This window comes from Balearica regulorum, chromosome 10 (genome assembly GCF_011004875.1).
Source record: "Balearica regulorum gibbericeps isolate bBalReg1 chromosome 10, bBalReg1.pri, whole genome shotgun sequence".
NCBI classification, from domain to species: Eukaryota; Metazoa; Chordata; class Aves; order Gruiformes; family Gruidae; genus Balearica; species Balearica regulorum.
In genome coordinates this window covers 10,646,318-10,664,411 of record NC_046193.1, presented here as the reverse complement: position 1 = coordinate 10,664,411, position 18,094 = coordinate 10,646,318, and the positions used below count along the sequence as shown (strand labels likewise).

Below are 18,094 nucleotides of genomic sequence, written 5' to 3'. Positions count from 1 at the left end.
TTAATGCATGAAAGTAATCTTTAGGAATTTCCCAAGACATACACAAGTAATGTTATCTGAAATCTTCCTTTTTAGATTTAACCTCCAGTTTATATATTTTTGGCTACCATAAAGTACTTGCAATAAAAGTATGAAAATTTTTCATTACCAGAAGAAATCTTTTATCTTTCCTTTTCTTTTAGCTTAAAATTATATTCTCTCAACACAGAAATAATGTTTCACGTTACCTCTTTCTGAACATCTTTTGCTTGACTCTCAGCTTCACTGAGTTGGCTTTTCAGACTAGCTGCATCCCGTTGATGTTTTTCTCTCAAAGATCCCATCTGATTTTCAAGTTCCTTTCGAGACATTTCAAGAACACTTATATCGCTGGTTAGCGCTAAACTCTGTTTCTGAGAGCTGAAAAACAAAATCCAATTGATTCCTCATGTGGTTTAAATTTAAACAAACAGGACTTTTTTTTTTTTTAAGCATTTTTCATCCTCCAAAGCTTGATAGATTATTTTTATTTAATATGGAAATATCAGCGTAGAGCAATCATAGAAGTACAAATAAACATTATCTCCCTATACAAAGTACTGACACAAAAGGCTTGCCATAGTCTTACTTTTAAATATATGTGCACTGCTTTGTATAATCATAATCTATAATTTAAATAATTTATCATTCATAATTTTTCATTTCTTACTTTTTATTATTCACTATTTATTATATATTCCAAAGTATTTTGAAACAAATTTGTAATGAGAAGTCTGTCCAAGTATTTCACTTATTTGTACACATGCTTCTTTGCTTAATCCAGTTGCATAAGTTAATACATTCAAGTGTTTAGTACAATTGTGTAATAGTCATAGCTCTAAATCGAGCCATTGCAAACTTCAGTGTAACAACCAAGTAGTGTTAATTTGTGCCTCTGCAAGACAAAGAAAAATAAGGGAGAGATCTTGCATTATCTCCATTATGCAAATCCTGTATTTGCTTGTGTGACCTTCCTTATGAAAAAAATACGAGTGGAAATCAGGGCATGATGGAATGAAAAAGAAATCTTTGATTAATGTAAAATAACATATTACTTCTAGAAGTGCCTTACTGTGGGAATTTTCCATTTCTTCAATTAGATCTTACAACAGTGAGGAAGCCAAAGATATCTAATCATGATGGTAAATTTCAGATTTACAATAAAACAAAGTTGCTATCCCATATTTACTTTGTGAATTACATTCCAATATCTGAAACTGAAAAACAACGTTAATAATGGCAAATGAATAGATAAGAGGGGAAGTTACTTCCAGGCAAAAGATTTAGATCACTTTTAGCAATGCCACGTGCTCAAACAGCAAAAGAAATACAGTAAAATACAAATACTCCTACACTCTAAAATCCCTCCCAAAAGATACTATGACACTTGCAATAAAAAGATTTGTGTTTTTCTGTTAAGCAAAACATGGTATGTAATCCTTTTTCTGCCCATCGTTACTATTTGTAATGTGACAGGCTTCCATGAGACACCATACCATCTGACAATCATTTTCCTAGCCTGAACGCAGAGAAAATTTTAGCTTCGGAAATCTATGTTGTTTATTATCTGTTAAGTAGAACGATAACTGTTTAGTCCAAATACTTCCACAATGCATGCTTCCAAGTCCTTATTAAAGTAGCAAAATAAGTCAGGTTACCTTATGACAATATAACATGACTGGTAAGTAATACAGAAGTATTTGGAAAATAGAAAAACATAGCTTGGTATAAAACAATTTGGCATGAAAGTATGTTCTGCCCAATGCTATGATATAAATAAAATTTCAATACATTTATTGAAACACCATCAGACATTTAGTACCACTTTTGGGAAGAAAAAAAACCAAAAAAACCCCCTTCTTCAGCTGCTATGATACCTTCCTAGACAAATCCATTGTGCCCTTACCTAGAAAGCTCCTTCTCTTGTCGCTGAACTTCAGATGTAAGCAAAGTATTTTCCTTCCTTAGTGTAACACATTCAGCTTCCAGAGCACTCCACTCTGCCTTCAACTTTTCAAGTTCACCTGCAACAAATAAAATTTAATTGAATTGAGTAAAATTATTTCATGACTGCTTCAAGTATCACCAGCTAATAAACAGAGGAAAAGCTGATACCAGTCATAAATCTCAAATATATTTGATTATAATAATGTCATACGAATTCTCTCCCAAGCACCTATAAGACATTACTGTATCTTCTACTGTTATGAGCTTTGTGAGCCATTAAACAAGCTAGTGCTTTTTTTTTAACATGAGCTTTTTTTAAGGCACAAAGGAGTAGAAAAGTCTGTTTATGGGTCTACTCTGGTATTTTAGAAACAGTGACAGAAAAGTGTATTTGAAGAAAACAATTTCCCACCCTTGAAAATAGCAAACAGCTAGAATGACTAGATACCATGCCCCTGCTACAAGGAACAGAATGTTTAAAGCAATAACTAAAGGGTAAGACCTTTGAAATAAATCAGTCCCTGGTAAAATAGATAAAAATCAATGTTACACACATCTGAGTAATACGACGACAGATGGAGTCCTCTGAACTGGAAGAAGGCTCCTTTGACAATTTCACAAAAATTAACTGATTCAGACTTTAAAGCATCTTTTACATATGCCAGCTTCTCTGTGGCATGTACAATATTTTAGCACGAGCTTTTGAACTCTGTTACAGATTCTCCAAGACCTGAAGCTATAGGCTTGGAGTAGTAGTTCTAAACCACTCCTCATGACCTGTTGGGTGCATTAGAGGTAAAGTGAAATGCAAATGAATGAGCCTAAAAGAAGCCCTATGCTGGCTCAGCACAACATATTTGTATATCTCTACATCATGCATTCAGAATAAAGGTTTAATTTTAGACTTTAACATTTTTATGTTAAAAATGAGATGGTATCATCAGTTTCATTAAGCTATAAAATGTAGTTATTTGTCTCCAGTGAAGTTTTGCTAGAAAAATTAAAAGGTCAGAAGCTACCCATTTACAAGCTGAAATTATACAGAAGTTACACAAGTCCCTTTGGAAACCTGTGGCAGTATCAATCCCTCAAACAGCACAGTCTTCCATCTTTTCTAAGTGGAATTATACTTGGTCTACTTTTGATATCAAAGGGTACCTAAGCTAACATGGGCATAATTGACAGTTACTATTTATTGAAGTATACAAAACAGCTTCTGTAACTAGAAACCTTGATACACGTATATAAATACATACATAAGGATGCTACTGTTAGCACTGGTCTGTGACATCCTTTTAAACAAGTACCTTTTAAGCGAGTAGCCTCTTCCTTCTGCTGATCCTCACACTGCTGACACCTGAGCTGAAAACTGGCTTGCAAACTGACAATTTCTTTTTCATACTCTGAGGCATCTTTCCGCCACCGTTCAAGTTCCGCTCGCACTGTTTGCAGCTCATCTTGCAATGCAGAAATATCTGTATTTCGTTCTGATGCTGCCTTTTCTGCTACTTGTTGAAGTGACAGAATCTCATTTTGAGCACTGACTAGTTCATTTCGAGTGCTTGAAATTTCATTCTCCTTTTCCTCACGAAGAGTCTCAATATCTTCTTGTAATCTTCGCAACTGAGCTGGAAAGCATACGTTAATGTTAGTATTTTTTAAAACTGTATTTACAGAAAAATCTAAAAGCATAACTCCCTTTCTCAACTTGTTGATGTTTAATAGGACTGAAAGAATCCTAATGCAATTGAAAAAGGTAATAATCTTGCCACTTGCTGTACCCTTAAAGAGACACATATGTGGAGTCACGTATTACAGAGAGTCAAAAGACAAAGCTTTCTTGGACAGGGCTCTCTTATGAGTGTGATACTAAAGCAACTCTCTGAAACCTGAAATCAAGATTTAGATCCAACTTCACTGTAAGCAAAACAAGCATTATAGAACAAGGATACTGCGGCATTCAGAGACAAGAGGAAAAGCAAGAAAGCTTCTGTGACAAGCCAAACAGTTGCGAAGCTACATTGGAAATGTTTGCTGTTCAGCAGTTAACTTATGATGTCTATAAATATTTGAGGCACACAGTCTAATTTCTACTCCAGTCAATATGTAGCTAGGGAAATAAAATTTAGTACTTTGTAAAAAGCATTTTTCAAAGCACAAGATTAATTTTTTAATTGAAAGGGACAGCTGCACCAAATATACTGAACAATAAGTAGTCCTTTAGCATTTACAGTTTACTGTAAACATGCAACAGTCACATACACACTAGGTTATTTTGCATTTCTACATGAAGCAAATCTTGTCAGTTACTCCCATTCAAAACTGTTTCATTACAAAACATCTCTTCTCTGAGCACAACTATTTTTATAAACATACATGCAGATGGAATACAGTGCAAACAGTTGGAAAAAAGTAGAGTACAGAGGAAAGGGAAGCATGAAAGAAAGAAGAACAAAATTATAGTTAAAACCATGACTGAGGAAGTGTTTAATTTGCTCAGTGCTTTTTATTTGGTATGTTAAAGAACACATCAGAGTTCACATGTATTTCATTGATTTTTAACATGGGAAAAAGCAATTACTAAATTAATGAAGAATTGCTCTAAGAAGAAAAGTGCAAATTTCTTACTATTACTTGAAAACCTAGTATAAGATACTGTAGAAGGTCAGATTTACACATTTAAAGTTGTATGTTTCAGAAGCAAAGGGCAAAAAAGGACAGTGGAAAGCATGGGGAAGATAACCAAGGTAACCTTCATAGATTTCTTGTATTTATTTTTGTTCTCTCAATCCATTACAGAAGATGGCACTGGGTGTGTGAGTTGTGCTGTAAACTGATAAAGCATAAAAACCACTCAAAACACTTGCCCTTTCATGATGTTTTACAGTAGCTGCATATACTGTAGTACAGGTAGAATTCATATACAGGTACAATCTAGAAACTTTGCTGTTAGTTGATGTACCACAAAGAAGAAAATGCAACTTTTTCCCCCCTCCTCTAAAAAGGGTCCAGCAAGACATTTAGCTCACTAGATAAACTAAAGAACCCATGAATTACCCAATTCCACACTCTGGAGAAAAAAGACAGTAGGGGGAAAAAACATGATAGTTATAATATATTGTAATACATAAAGATATATTAGGCAACAGTGTTAGATTTCACAGCAATTCTGTATAAGATGAAATAGTCTATCTGTTCTGTAACAAAGATGTTTGCAGCATGATGGATTTTTAAATATACATGAGCAACATGAGGCTTACTACCACCTTATTTCTTTGGAAATAGTTCTACAGGGTTATACTAACAGAGTAGCAAACAAAGTAGTAGATGAGAACAACACGACAGTAATACAACACATTACGCATTAACAATTGCCTTTCCACGTATCCTTACATTAGAAGCCTTGAACCTACCAAACCAATATGCTAGGAAACCACATGGTTCTAAACCACCAAGAATTACAACTTGCTGACACAGCAGGTGCCCATTAATGAGCAAAAGAGTGATTTTTTCAAACGGTATCTTCCTGATACTATTTTCTTTATCAAGCCAAGCTAAATTCCTGCTTCTCAGTAATGGCAATATTTCAAATAAATTTGTTTATTTCCCTTCTATCTGCATTGTTGATGAACAACCCTCCCTTTAAATGTTCAGGCGTGAAAACAAGCACGGAATGACCGAAAAGCCACATACATACAAGTGTTTCTAAAATTTGGTGGAGTTGTAGAAATAACTTACATAGAAAAATTACTACCAAAAATATTGGAATGGTTTCTGAAGCACTGGATACAATTTGAAAGGGCAATTAGAAAGAAAGCTTCCATTGCATCTCTTATTTATGTAAGCCATTACCTCATCTAAACTGAATGCTTCACTTCTTTTGTAAAATAAGTAATGTCAAGTTATTTGAATTTCCTCGCTTTACCTATCTGTTCATCTAAAGAAGTTCACACGTAGAGACAGGATCTCTGTTTCTGTGGCACCTTCTCTTTTCTATGACAAACATATAAAGCCATGTAGCACTGGCTGGCCTAAAATTTTCATTCCATGAAAATACTTTAAGAAGTGTTAATGCACGAAGCTGCCAGAATTTTTTTTTTCTCCACTACTGTTAATAAGGCCACTAAGAGAGAATCCTGATGTGTTGGGTTTGCATGGCAAGGTTTTGGTAGCAGGTGGGGGGCTACAGGGGTGGCTTCTGTGAGAAGCTGCTAGAAGCTTCCCCTGTGTCTGATAGAGCCAATGCCAGCCGGCTCCAAGACAAACCCGCTGCTGGCCAAGGCCAAGCCAATCAGTGCCTCTGTTATAACATATTTAAGAAGGAAAAAAACCAGAGCTTTTGCAGCCAGAGGGAGGAGCGAGAAGATGTAAGAAACTCTGCAGACACCAAGGTCAGTGCAGAAGGAGGGGCAGGAGGTGCTCCAGGCGCCGTAGCAGAGATCCCCTTGCAGCCCGTGGTAAAGACCATGGTGAAGCAGGCTGTCCCCTGCAGCCCATGGAAAAAGGATGACGGGTGTAGAGATTCTACCTGCAACCTGTGGAGGACCCCACGCTGCAGCAAGTTCCTGGCAGGACCTGTGGAGAGAGGAGCCCACGCCGGAGCAGGTTTGCTGGCAGGACTTGTGACCCCATGGGAGAGACCCACACTGGAGCAGTTTGCTCCTGAAGGTCTGCACCCCATGGGAGAGACCCACGCTGGAGAAGTTCATGAAAGACTGTCTCCCGTGAGAGAGACTCCATGTTGGAGCAGGGGAACGATGAGAGGAGTCCTCCCCCCGAGGATGAAGAAGCAGCAGAAACAATGTGATGAACTGACCATAACCCCTATTCTTCGTCCCCCTGTGCCGCTGAGGTTGAAGCCAGGAGTGAAGTTGAGCCCAGGAAGATGGGAGGTGTGGGGGGAGGTGTTTTAAGATTTGACTTTACTTCTCATTCCTCTACTCTGTTTTGCTTGGTAATAAATTAGATGAATTTCCTCTCTAAGTTCAGTCTGTTTTGCTCGTGACAATTAGTGAGTGATCTCTCCCTGTCCTTATCTCTACCCACAAGCTTTTCGTTATACTTTTTCTCCCCTGTCTAGTGAACGAGGGGAGTGACAGAGCAGCTCTGGTGGGCACCTGGCCTCCAGACAGGGTCAACCCACCACACCTGACATCCTGATAACTTTTTCCAAGTTGTGAGATGTGTCACACCCTAAACGTTTGGGAAGCAGCAAGCACACAATGAACATCAAAATGTTTTGAACTACGATGGAGAGAGAAGAGGAGGAAACATAAGCAAGGCCTCACTTGAGAAGGGTTCAGGAGACAAAAAAGTACTGAACTGACAAGAGGCATCTTGTAGTTAAGTTTGGGTTTGTCAAGCTTCCACTTTGATTCTCTTTTTTCGAGAGGAAAACCAAAACATTTATTTTTTCTGCATAGAAGTAACTATCAAATCCTAATTTCTAACTTTTGCTACAGTATTTTTTTTTTACTTGGAGAATTTTCACTATTAGCAAGACAAGATTCAAAATTGTTCCTCTTGTTCTCAAGACGTGTATTAAGTAAGCTCCTCTCTCTTACAGGGGCAATGGCAGAAAATGTAAATATTCTATGCTGACACTCATATAAAACAGTGCTATTATAAAAGCTTCTCAGTGTAACTGGTATATGACAAGTATCACATTCCACAACAAACTACTGCCCGTAAAGTAATTTGCTCAAGCTATTTTGATTTCCTAACAAAGTGAGGGCTGTCAGCCCATCTGCCTGTCTGCTCATCTGCCTTCCAACTATTTTTAGGTCCAAACCAAATGATATGCTGACAAAGACACCAAGGTATGAAGCTCCTACAAGTTTTCTGACAATCAACGGCTGAGATGATGTTCAAACTAATGCTTGCTCTAAGGAACAGTCATAACATAACCCTTACTGATTTTAAGGCTAGACAGCTTGTTGACCAATGTGCTCACTCACATGCACAGGCTGACACGTTAACCTGATGCAGAATATGTGACACAGAAGTTACATTCTGCTATAATTATTTCGGGCTGAAAAGAGCATAATTGGTCATAGTGTTTTTTGAAAAAAGTATAGACAATATCTGTTGCAGAAATTTCACTGCATGCTCTGATGTTGGATGCTGCAGTGATTAAAAATTCATTTAAGAGGATTCTACCACTTAAGTGAAGAGACTGAGCAGCACAAAAAGACTAAACCTTCTGAGTGCTCTGAAGACAAAATAGTCACAGTAAGTATCCCTGGATCATTCAAAGCTGAGAAAGACTGATGAGAGAGAAAGAGGCATCTGTTACAGATTACATCTTTTGTAGTTATGATTAGAACAGTAGAAATTGACGGGAAACATTTCACAATAAAATTCAAAGATATGGTGAAAGAAATCAGATTTAAAACACATACTCAATTAATATTTCCATTTATTAATGCTTATGATGCCATGGAAACAGCCAAAGCTATATATTTTCCCCAAAAGAGTGGGATGAAAAAAAAAACCCCACCCACTTCCTACCTTGCAGAACATTTATTTGCTTGTTGGATTCTTCAACTTGCACTCGATATGCTTTTCTCTCTTCTTCCAATAGTGCTATAAATGAAAGTGAAAATGTGTCCAAAAGTTTTTGTCAGTAAGTATTTCAGCTGTGTAATTAATTTTAGTCATAACTTCCCCTTAACTGAAAAAAATTGAAACAATCGTATTATTTCGGTAAGTTATCAAAGCTAGTAACTGTGTAAGTAGTTTATTAAGAAGTTAATATTAAGACATCATTCCATTATTGTGGTAGTATTACAATTAATTTGAAATTAATATAATCTGTTGCCTGATCCGAATACTCCCTGTGTGCTAAATGCAAACTGGTGTGGGAGGAGAGAAGAAAGCTGCAAATATACTCCATAAAGAACACGGAACAATATGCAATTAAACTGGACTACACTATTTCCTGTCAAAAACCACCCACAGTTTTGCTGAGGATAATGATACAGCTACATATCTGATAGGATGATCTAAACAAAGAACTACCACTGAATACAGTAAATTATGTGCATTATCTGACTGAAATACAATTAATGAATATCCATAAATTAATGTATTTTATAAGGATGAAATATATGAAGTTCAAGTATGTATTCAATAGTACGAAAAGATGTTGGTTTATCTTGAACCAAAAAGTTGGAGCTCAATTGGACCATATATAGAGTTTGGGGAAAAAGCAAAAGTTTCTGATATTCTGTGCAGGAGATGTGAATGCTATGAAACAAATTTATCTAAGAGTCAACAGAACTGGACCCCCTTTTAAGACTATCTGATAAATACAATTTTAATGGATACCCTATACGATCAAGTCGATCTGGGTCTCACCTTGAAGTTCAAAGCATTTTTGTTTACTTGTCCTAGCTAGCTCTTGGGCTTCAATCAGCTCCTTGTGCAGTTGCTGAATTTCTTGCTTAGCCTCAGTCTCTGATTGTGCACCCTGCAATTCATCTGATAAAAGAACATTTTCTTTAAATCACAAATTTATACAAAAGTTTAATTTGCACTACCATGTGATGACTGACAACTTTTTATTCAAATCCTACAAAGTTAGTTAAAGTAAATCCAAAATTGGATTAGGTAAATATTAGGAAAAAATAGTAATATACTTTTAAAAGGAGGAAAACATACACAAACTTTAAAACATTCATTATATATAACATGCCATATAAAACCAAAAATAACAAACAAATTACAAAGATTTTAAAAACACTGTATAGATTGGCAAGGATTCATGGATTGACAAAAACGAAGGAACGACAAGCATTAACACAATTCTTGACTGTGTTTGGAAGGAAGCTACTCTAACCTTCGGTCCTAGCACACACTTCTCAGCAACGATCCTGCATGTCCTGCATCCCAAGCCACCCTCCCACAGTCCTGCTCCTAACAGCACGTACCAGCCCCAACAGGCAGCGTTACCAGCACACAGACAGACCCAGCCTAGTACTGAGACTGCGTAATGCCAGTCAGCTGCAAGAGATTACGCAAAGAGTGGCTAGGAAGTGGTTTGCTACTGCCAATTGGCTTGTGACCTGCAAGGCTTGGCTTCCTTCTCCCTCCATGGACTGTAACAAGGAAAGGAAAAAGTTAGGGAAATTTTCTAAAACAAAAGAAAATGAAGAAAAGTTCATCCTCCTTATTTCATTCGGTGGCCTAGTGAATACTAAGCTAAATTTTACCCTTAATTTTTTTTTTTTTTACTGAGTCTTACAGTATTAGATATATCTTTAACATGATCAGATATCTATGCATGTTTATTTAAACTCTAAATAAAAACATTTTGCTGCTCTTCACCAGTTTTGTATTGGCTAAAATGCATATTAAATACCTCTTGGGCTTGTGAGACATGACTTGCAGTCACAGACTAACTAAATATTTTTAAAATTGAACTTTTGGGGGGAATTTAAAAGAGGAAAAATGAGTATCTGTAACTAATAGCAGTGTCCTCTAATGGGCACACACACAAACTAGATGCAGTAACGAAGAGGAAGACAACGGTTTAGCTTGCAGGTATGTGCAATGCCAGAAATCAGATCCAGGAAACTCTCATTCACTAAATTTTCCTTAAGCAGGGTCTGTGCGGAAACAGGTTTTTCAATAGGCACAAATAGCCCTAAAACTATACAGATAGAGGGCTAAAACTTTATATAAAGCCAGTCAGGTGAGAAAGGTAAAGGAGGGAAATCAGTGAAAAAAGTCCAGCTGTACATCATGGGAGAGGGAGAGCAAGAAGTTAGATGTGTTACATAACTAACTGGTTAATAAATGTCTACCACTATAGACCACATGGATTTAAGATAAAGGCACACTGCTTAGAATAAGATAAGTTACTTCGGTTGTCTGGACCTTTCACTAATAAGAAAAAACAAAACCAAAAAACCAAAAACCAAACAAGCCATAGTTTAGTTTGCCATTATACTTTCAACATTTATATTTGACTGTATGTCACCAATAAAGTAAGTATAAATTTTTTTTCCTGTTTTCTTCATTAAAATAATTGTTTATCAAATCATGCTCAAGTATTCAAACTGTATCCCTCTAAGAAAAGGGGCTGTTTTTCCTATTCTCACAGTAATGAATTGGTGGGATTGAGGAGTGCTGAGGGTACACATGTGCTTTTAGACTTTTTCAGAACAAAATTATGAGAGCAGAAAGAACAAGAGGACTACATATTTAATCCAAATACTTTCTTTTGTAGTTTATTAGAGTTTCAAATCCAAGTTTCACTTTACCAAACATGTTTTGTTCTTAGCTTCTCATGGATAAAGACTTGGGGCAATTAGACTTTCAACCCTCCTTAATGAGACCGTTCAGAAGAAATGGATGAGGAAGTTGACAAATTACACTCAAATCATGCCTGATAAAGAAGCAGTGTCCCAAATCCAACAATAGACACCCTAAATGAACTTTGTCATGGACGATATTTTCCAATCAATGAAAGTACACATTATAAAGGATAACTGCTTCAAAGGAGATGAGGAACTCAACTTATGGGACAATATAATCAGTTTAGCAAAGGCACAATCAAAATAAAAACTCTTTCCTACTCAAACGCAATAGGGGAATTTTCACATGCTTGACATGCTTCTAAAGCAAAAGCCAAGAAATATAAGCACAAGAAAATAGCTGCTCACTCTTACCCAAACTGAAAATTTCTTTTATGTCTTTTAGTTAAAAGCAAACATTATTTTTGTGCTAACTCTAGTTTTGAAAAAAATTCCTTAGTGAGTAGGATTGCTCTACTTATAAATAATAAAGCTAGTAAATATCATCAGGCTTAGAACGCCCTCAAGAAGCAAATTCACATCACGAAAACCTGGTTTGAGAACTAATGTGAAGGTTGCAATTAAAAACGTATTTGAGCAATTTCCAGAAGTATTCAGCATTGGACTAACTGTTCTCAGAGAAGTCTAAGGAATTCTATCACTAATTACAACAAGGTGCCAAGAAAAAAGTCAAATACAACAGTTTGAAAACTTTTATTCATGTATTCTAGCTCATGGAAAATTTTAATGTGTGATCAGATTGTTTGCCATGTTACAAGAAAGGTTCTTAATCAACACCACTGTTTCCCACGCACACAATGAGGTTTCCCTTAACATCACCTCTACTGGTAGATTTAAAATTGTCAAAAAAACCCCAATAGTGTGACCTGTACAAATCATTCCCAACGCATGTGAAAATGCCTTCTTCAATCTGGCCCAAGAAAAGGAGTCTAACCCATGGGTCAGTTTTGGGAAAAAATGACCATTTCCAAATCATTAAAGAATATCATGGTGTGTGAAGGAATATATTGCCACTCTAGGATCTATGAAGTAAAAGTTCAATAAAACCAAAAGAAAAGCTCTGATGACATTAATATTTACAAACATGAAGACATTAACAGAGCTCTGCCTATGTTTGTCTTTATACTTTTGTTTTGATAACAGAGATGATGCAGAACCACACATAGGCTTATCTGTATGTGCCCAGCCTGTGGAACCAGCTTTATGAGCAGGCTGGTGTTTCTCCAAATTTCACAGTAGTTCAGAATTTTGCAGAATTTCTCAGGTTATTCAGGTGACTATTTTCAGAGTACTCAGGTGAAGTCAGATAAATAACTAAAACCCTGACTTTTCTTCAGCTTCATAAGATCCATGTAAACTGTATCATATGTTTAAAATAAAGTTTTTGGCTACTGCAACATAACACAATGGTACCCAAACTTTCTGAATCTACAGAGCATTGCTGATTTTCAAAATTTCTTACGTCAACTACCACTATTCAGCAAACCCTCAACTGAAAACACTTTTTATTAAGATTCCATGGATCAGTCTTGTAGTTACTATGAAAATATAAAGTTGTTGATAAGAACAAGATTATTAACCTTCCAATGATATTTAGCACTTCTTTCCATCTGTTTAACATTTACCTGTTTTTAACTTTGCAATAAGTAGTCACAAACAGCCTGTCTAAATAGAAGCGCCAAGGGAACTGTTATTAATGGCTAATAAAGTTGTTTAACTTGGGGGGGGGGGGGGGGGGGGGGGGGGGGGGGGGGGGGGGGGGGGGGGGGGGGGGGGGGGGGGCGAAGCACTTCTACTAATCTGTGACAGCTTTTCCCCTTCCCCTCTTTGCCAGATTATGACTTCCAGAAAGTTGAAACAAATCCTGAATGCACTCAAAATTTATTGATGGAAAATACATTTGGAGGAAACTACAACAATTAAAATCTCATCATTTTCTTGTTCCATTAATTTGTTTTGTAAATTCCAGTTAAAAAGGAACGCTGCCATTTCCAGCAGCCATTTCCGCATTCCAAACAGCTGCCAAATCAGAAATGGTCTCACTCTTCCTTAATTATATGACTGCGCAACAAATCCACTTGAAAGTTGTTCTGTGCAAATAAGATCCTTCTTAGGGCAAAGTCAGGCACATGAAGCAGCCCTCGACAAAACCTCAAACAAAACTGTGGGTTTACAGGCTTTTCATAAATTAAAGGGCAAATGATTCATTGTGCAGATTTTTTTTTAATGATTTCATGAGAACAGAATAGGAAGGTCCATAAATAGCCTCAAGAGAAAGAGAGGTATACCAATTATTTTAGTTAATTGCAATATGCAATTCAATAGCAAAGCACTCTATGCAAATAGGTATTTTTCTACTTATTCACTTAAAAGTTCAGTAATGATTACGGTTTAAATCTTCAACTGAGTGAAGACAAATGAAGCAATGAAAATCCACATTAGCAAAAGACTGCTTCCATGTTACTACAGAAAACTTGATTTTTATCCTTTATGAGTTCAATTAACCCTGCCTGCCAGTTTATTATACCCTGGACAGATAAAGTCTGACTATACCTGACCCTTGCCATGACATGAGACTGTTCTAACCCAGGAAGCAGCACGCTCACAACAGCCTTAGCTTGGTCTTCTGCTGCTAAGCAAACCTTTCTGACAACTTAGGAAGACTTTACTTTGCATATAAGGAGAATTCAGGGATTGGTGGTTTTCAGCCTGAGGAGTCCATGGACTACTTTTAATGTGTCTGCAGAAGATAAGAAATCCAGCCAATTAGGAGTAGTTTTCAGCTGGCTATCTTAAAACTATAAGAATTAGAATTAACATAATTTTGACATGAGCCGGCTGAATTAATTTTCTCTACTGTACTGTTTCCATACACAGGGTTGTTCTGGCTGTGAATTCTGTGCATGTGGCAATGTTCACAGGAAACAAACTCCTTAATGAGTATCCTGTTCTGGACTAAAAGTTCTGATGTTTAATGAACATCATGCTTTTCAACCAAAACTTTTTTTTCCAAATACAACTTGCTGCCAATCCCAAATTTATTACTAAAAATTAAGACTGTCATAATCGCTACGAACAACACCGCCAGATTCTACCTTCTAACACAAGAAGTCACTGAATATACTTGTTATTAATTGCAGACATTAGAGCAAAACCCAAACGCAACATGCTTAGTTTCTCAAACACTCCTTTTTAAACTGCTTTGCTGAACTGATATCCACTGGAAAATATAAAATTCAATTTTAGTTTTGCTATTTGGAAACATATACTACATGCAATTTTTGGAAGTCCTTCTGTTATAAAATTAGAGAAGTGTAAGTCACAGAAAAAAGATCTTTTACAGGTCTCCTAAATTTCATTATGGTTTCCTATCTTTCTGAACCATGAAGAACTGGGACATTCTTTTTACTGGTTATCCCAACATAGCATCAGTTCACAGATCTTACCAAATGTCTAACTGTACAAAAAGCATAAAATTAACTTTCAGTATGGTAAGCGTAACAACTAATTAATAGCCCACAAATTTTTTCAGTTCATGAATATGTAAATTTAGCTGCTAATGAAGTTTTAAATACATACCTTCAGTGTAAAGAGCAGTAAAAAAATTTTATAGCTGTGAAGCTCAAAGCTAAGGCTCAGCAATCATTCTAAATACAGTTACAACAGGAAATTCAGATCTTGAGTGTGCTAACTAAATAAGATTTTAGATTTTCCTTTTAACCCATCAGGTGCAAACTAACAGAAGCATTTCTGACAGTGATGGAAACTACACAAGTAAAATTTGGCAATGCTTAAAACATGTCAGCTGTCCTCCCCACAGCTATTAGCCCTAATTTAAGTGTATGCTGAAACTATTATAACTTCAAGTAGAGTTGAGAAACATGTAAATTCCTAGAACAGTGTTGGTGAGTGCAGAAACTAGTTTTAAGCACAAATTATTTCTATACTAACACTTAGAATTATGCTTTTATCTCACATCACTCAAAGGAATCATTATTGGTATTTAAATGCAAGTCTTCCATACTACCATGATTAAAACATTTGAATTTCAGCACTCTAATTCAATGCACATTTGATAAAAACAGACAGACAACAAGATATACATACAGATTACACATCTAAAGTTACAAGAATAAATTTGTTTACCTTTTAGAAGAGCTACTTTAGCAATAGGTTCGTTTAGATCTTGGTCATCCATTTGGGCATCTAAAAAAACAACCCACACCTTTCAGAGAGCAGGTAGACTGCAAACAGTTTTCAAGTATGCATTCTTCAAGGAAAGAGAAGCTTTTATGTTCTTCTCACTTTATAACAGTTAATTATGAAGTCACAAAATAGACATACTGCTCTAGGCTTGTATCTGGCTTCACATAATACACCTTCTCTGCTTTTCTAAAAATGCTCGTGATTAAGTGATTTAATTCAAACTAATTAGAGGTTACAGAAATCTCAGTTAAACACTTACCTGTAGTGTCGTCACTGCTTTTTTCCTTGCTTGGACTAAGAGTGTCTGACAAATCAGATTCTTTGACTCTTGCTTGACTCTCTGTAAGAGACAAGGAAAATCAAGTACAATCAACAAATGCTTTGTTCAGTCTCTTAATCATAATTTCTTCTGTACATCTATTTAACTACTGCTAAATGTCAACAGAAAACAGCACAGCTGAAGAAACACTTAAAAACCTGGTGGTTGCTTCTTTCTATTAAAGTCTGGGCTAAAATGGATTTCAGCATCACTAAAGTCATTAATCTAGCCTAGCATCTAATAGGGGATGCAACTGCCTCATGAATAGCTTGAACTTTTGTTAAAGCTGTATTCTTGCCAGTTGGAACTCTGTGCAAAAGCTGATTCAATCAGGGAACAAATAAGAAAAGAAAACCAGAACAATGCAGATACTGTAACAAGTCAGAAAGAAACTGCTGTCAAGATAAAATTGTGCTTCAGTATTTAGGACAAATAAAATAATAGCAACAAGTCTTGTATATATGGTACTGTTAAAAAAAATGTGTGGTATGAACCAGTAAAGAATCACAGCAATATAATTAATACACTAATTTCTAGAAAGAATTTTCAGTTCAAATTCAGAGAAGACAGTTTATATCCTTTCCACAAAAAAAACACTTCGTGAAATTCTGTTCATACACAACTCACCACATTATTACATGCAGTTCAGTGAAGCCACACAGTTGATTTTGGTTTGTTTTTTTCACCAGTTCTAGATTTTTAATGGAGACAGACATTTTCAAAAGGTGAAGAGACTTAATTATACTAGTACATCCTTTTCCCACACAGAAGTATCCCTGACTCAGAGTCTAAATACTTTATGATGCTGTAATCTTTTTTCTTTTTTTTTTTTTTTTAAATAACCATTCCAGTTTAGTTCTGATGGGTCCATTAAAACAAAGGCACACCATCTCTGGTCTGGCACACCCAGTAAGTTTGTCAGCGAGGAACCATGTCACCAACATGCAGGTGAGGTTATATACACAACGAAGTCTTTCTCGGCTGATATGTGGAGCCTTGGTTTGACAGCATCACTGCCCACCCACAGATTAATAGACGTCTCAAGTTCCAGATAGATATATTTAAGAAGGTATCCTTACAACATTCCCAGTATACAGACTTTACTTCTACTATATATGCAGAAAAGCATGGTGAACAAATAATTTCTTCACATATGGTTACCGTAGATACAACAAAAGGAGTACCATGGGAAGAAAGATGCACAGCAATAAATGTGTTATACTAACCCTGTTGGTATATGTGTGTATATAGCTTGTGTGCATTGCTTTGTCAAGTAACAAGAGCACAAACAGAACTAAACATCCCCAAAATGAAAGAAGCAAAAACCGAAGACCACCTGTGCACTCACACGGGGTAATTAGCAAGATGACAAAACACAGACAGGTTAATAGGAAAAAAAAGTTTTCTTCATCTAACATGAAAGTCTTCCATTTCTCTGTGCCAGAATAACATCCACTTGTACATGAAACAGAAGGCGGCAAGTACAAACAGAGCAGCTGATCAGAGCCAAACTCTTCCTATATCTTAATGTAACTGAAATCACTGTAGAGGGAGAAAGGGAAAGCACCCGTACACTTAAAACACACTAGGGGTTCGGACCTGGCAGCTATTCCAAACATTCTCATATGACTTCATCAGGCTTCAAAGCTCATAATGACTGGAGTAGTTAAAACTTGAGGTTTCAAGGTGGTTCCTTGCTAAGGGTACTCCGCTATTTTCAGGAATAAGGTTTTTAAAACTATTACTAAAGATGTTACAAGACAAAGTGTTTGCACGTATCATTAGAATCAAGCTCACAAGATTGCCATTAAAACTGTAATAATTACTAAAAGCAAGTAACATTCTTTTTAAAGTATTAAGAAAGTATATCCTAAAAGCCTCACCCATGTCGTTTATATTAGCGGCCATCCAGAAAGTGCTATGCTGAGCAAATATCTGTATCCAACTAACTTTACCATATCTGGTCATACATGGAATCACAGCTTTCTTGCTCTGTGCGAAACAGGAACCAACCGTGCAAGTTTCAGCTGCTGAATTAGTTCTCCCTCTCCCCACCTCCCTCACATACTCCCTCTCCCACCCACTCTCGGGTACACCAGCTTCTTCCTCCCTCCTATCCTCCTCCCTCTGAAACAAGCAACAGATTAGGCACTGAAGGAAAGATTCTACATCTGAAACAGCAGAAGTCAAAAAGAGAAATTATTTAGAAACCTGCTTCCTATTCTGGAACAGAGTCATAAGCATAAAACTCTTTCCTGTACTATATTATTTCACAGCCCGTTGT

The 18,094-nt window shown here is 36.4% G+C and overlaps 1 protein-coding gene and 1 long non-coding RNA gene across 38 annotated transcripts in view; one reads left to right on the top strand and one right to left on the bottom strand.

The window, feature by feature from the left end:
- The window catches only part of SLMAP (sarcolemma associated protein), an 89,091-nt gene that overhangs the window by 7,930 nt on the left and 63,067 nt on the right, over positions 1-18,094 (bottom strand). For 20 of the 36 annotated variants that reach the window (XM_075762033.1, XM_075762038.1, XM_075762039.1 and 17 more), the window contains 7 exons: positions 15,751-15,831; positions 15,432-15,491; positions 9,325-9,447; positions 8,476-8,550; positions 3,273-3,593; positions 1,925-2,042; positions 228-399 (listed from right to left, as the gene is read on the bottom strand). In XM_075762033.1, the coding sequence (XP_075618148.1) occupies positions 228-399; positions 1,925-2,042; positions 3,273-3,593; positions 8,476-8,550; positions 9,325-9,447; positions 15,432-15,491; positions 15,751-15,831 (950 nt within the window). Of the gene's footprint in view, positions 1-227; positions 400-1,924; positions 2,043-3,272; positions 3,594-8,475; positions 8,551-9,324; positions 9,448-15,431; positions 15,492-15,750; positions 15,832-16,437; positions 16,583-17,158; positions 17,285-17,693; positions 17,889-18,094 lie in introns of those variants that run through there. The other 16 variants (XM_075762047.1, XM_075762046.1, XM_075762055.1 and 13 more) reach the window with 8 other exon arrangements.
- LOC142603147 (uncharacterized) overlaps positions 1-18,094 on the top strand; it is a 40,668-nt gene that overhangs the window by 19,741 nt on the left and 2,833 nt on the right. The gene's annotated exons all lie outside the window — the stretch shown is intronic.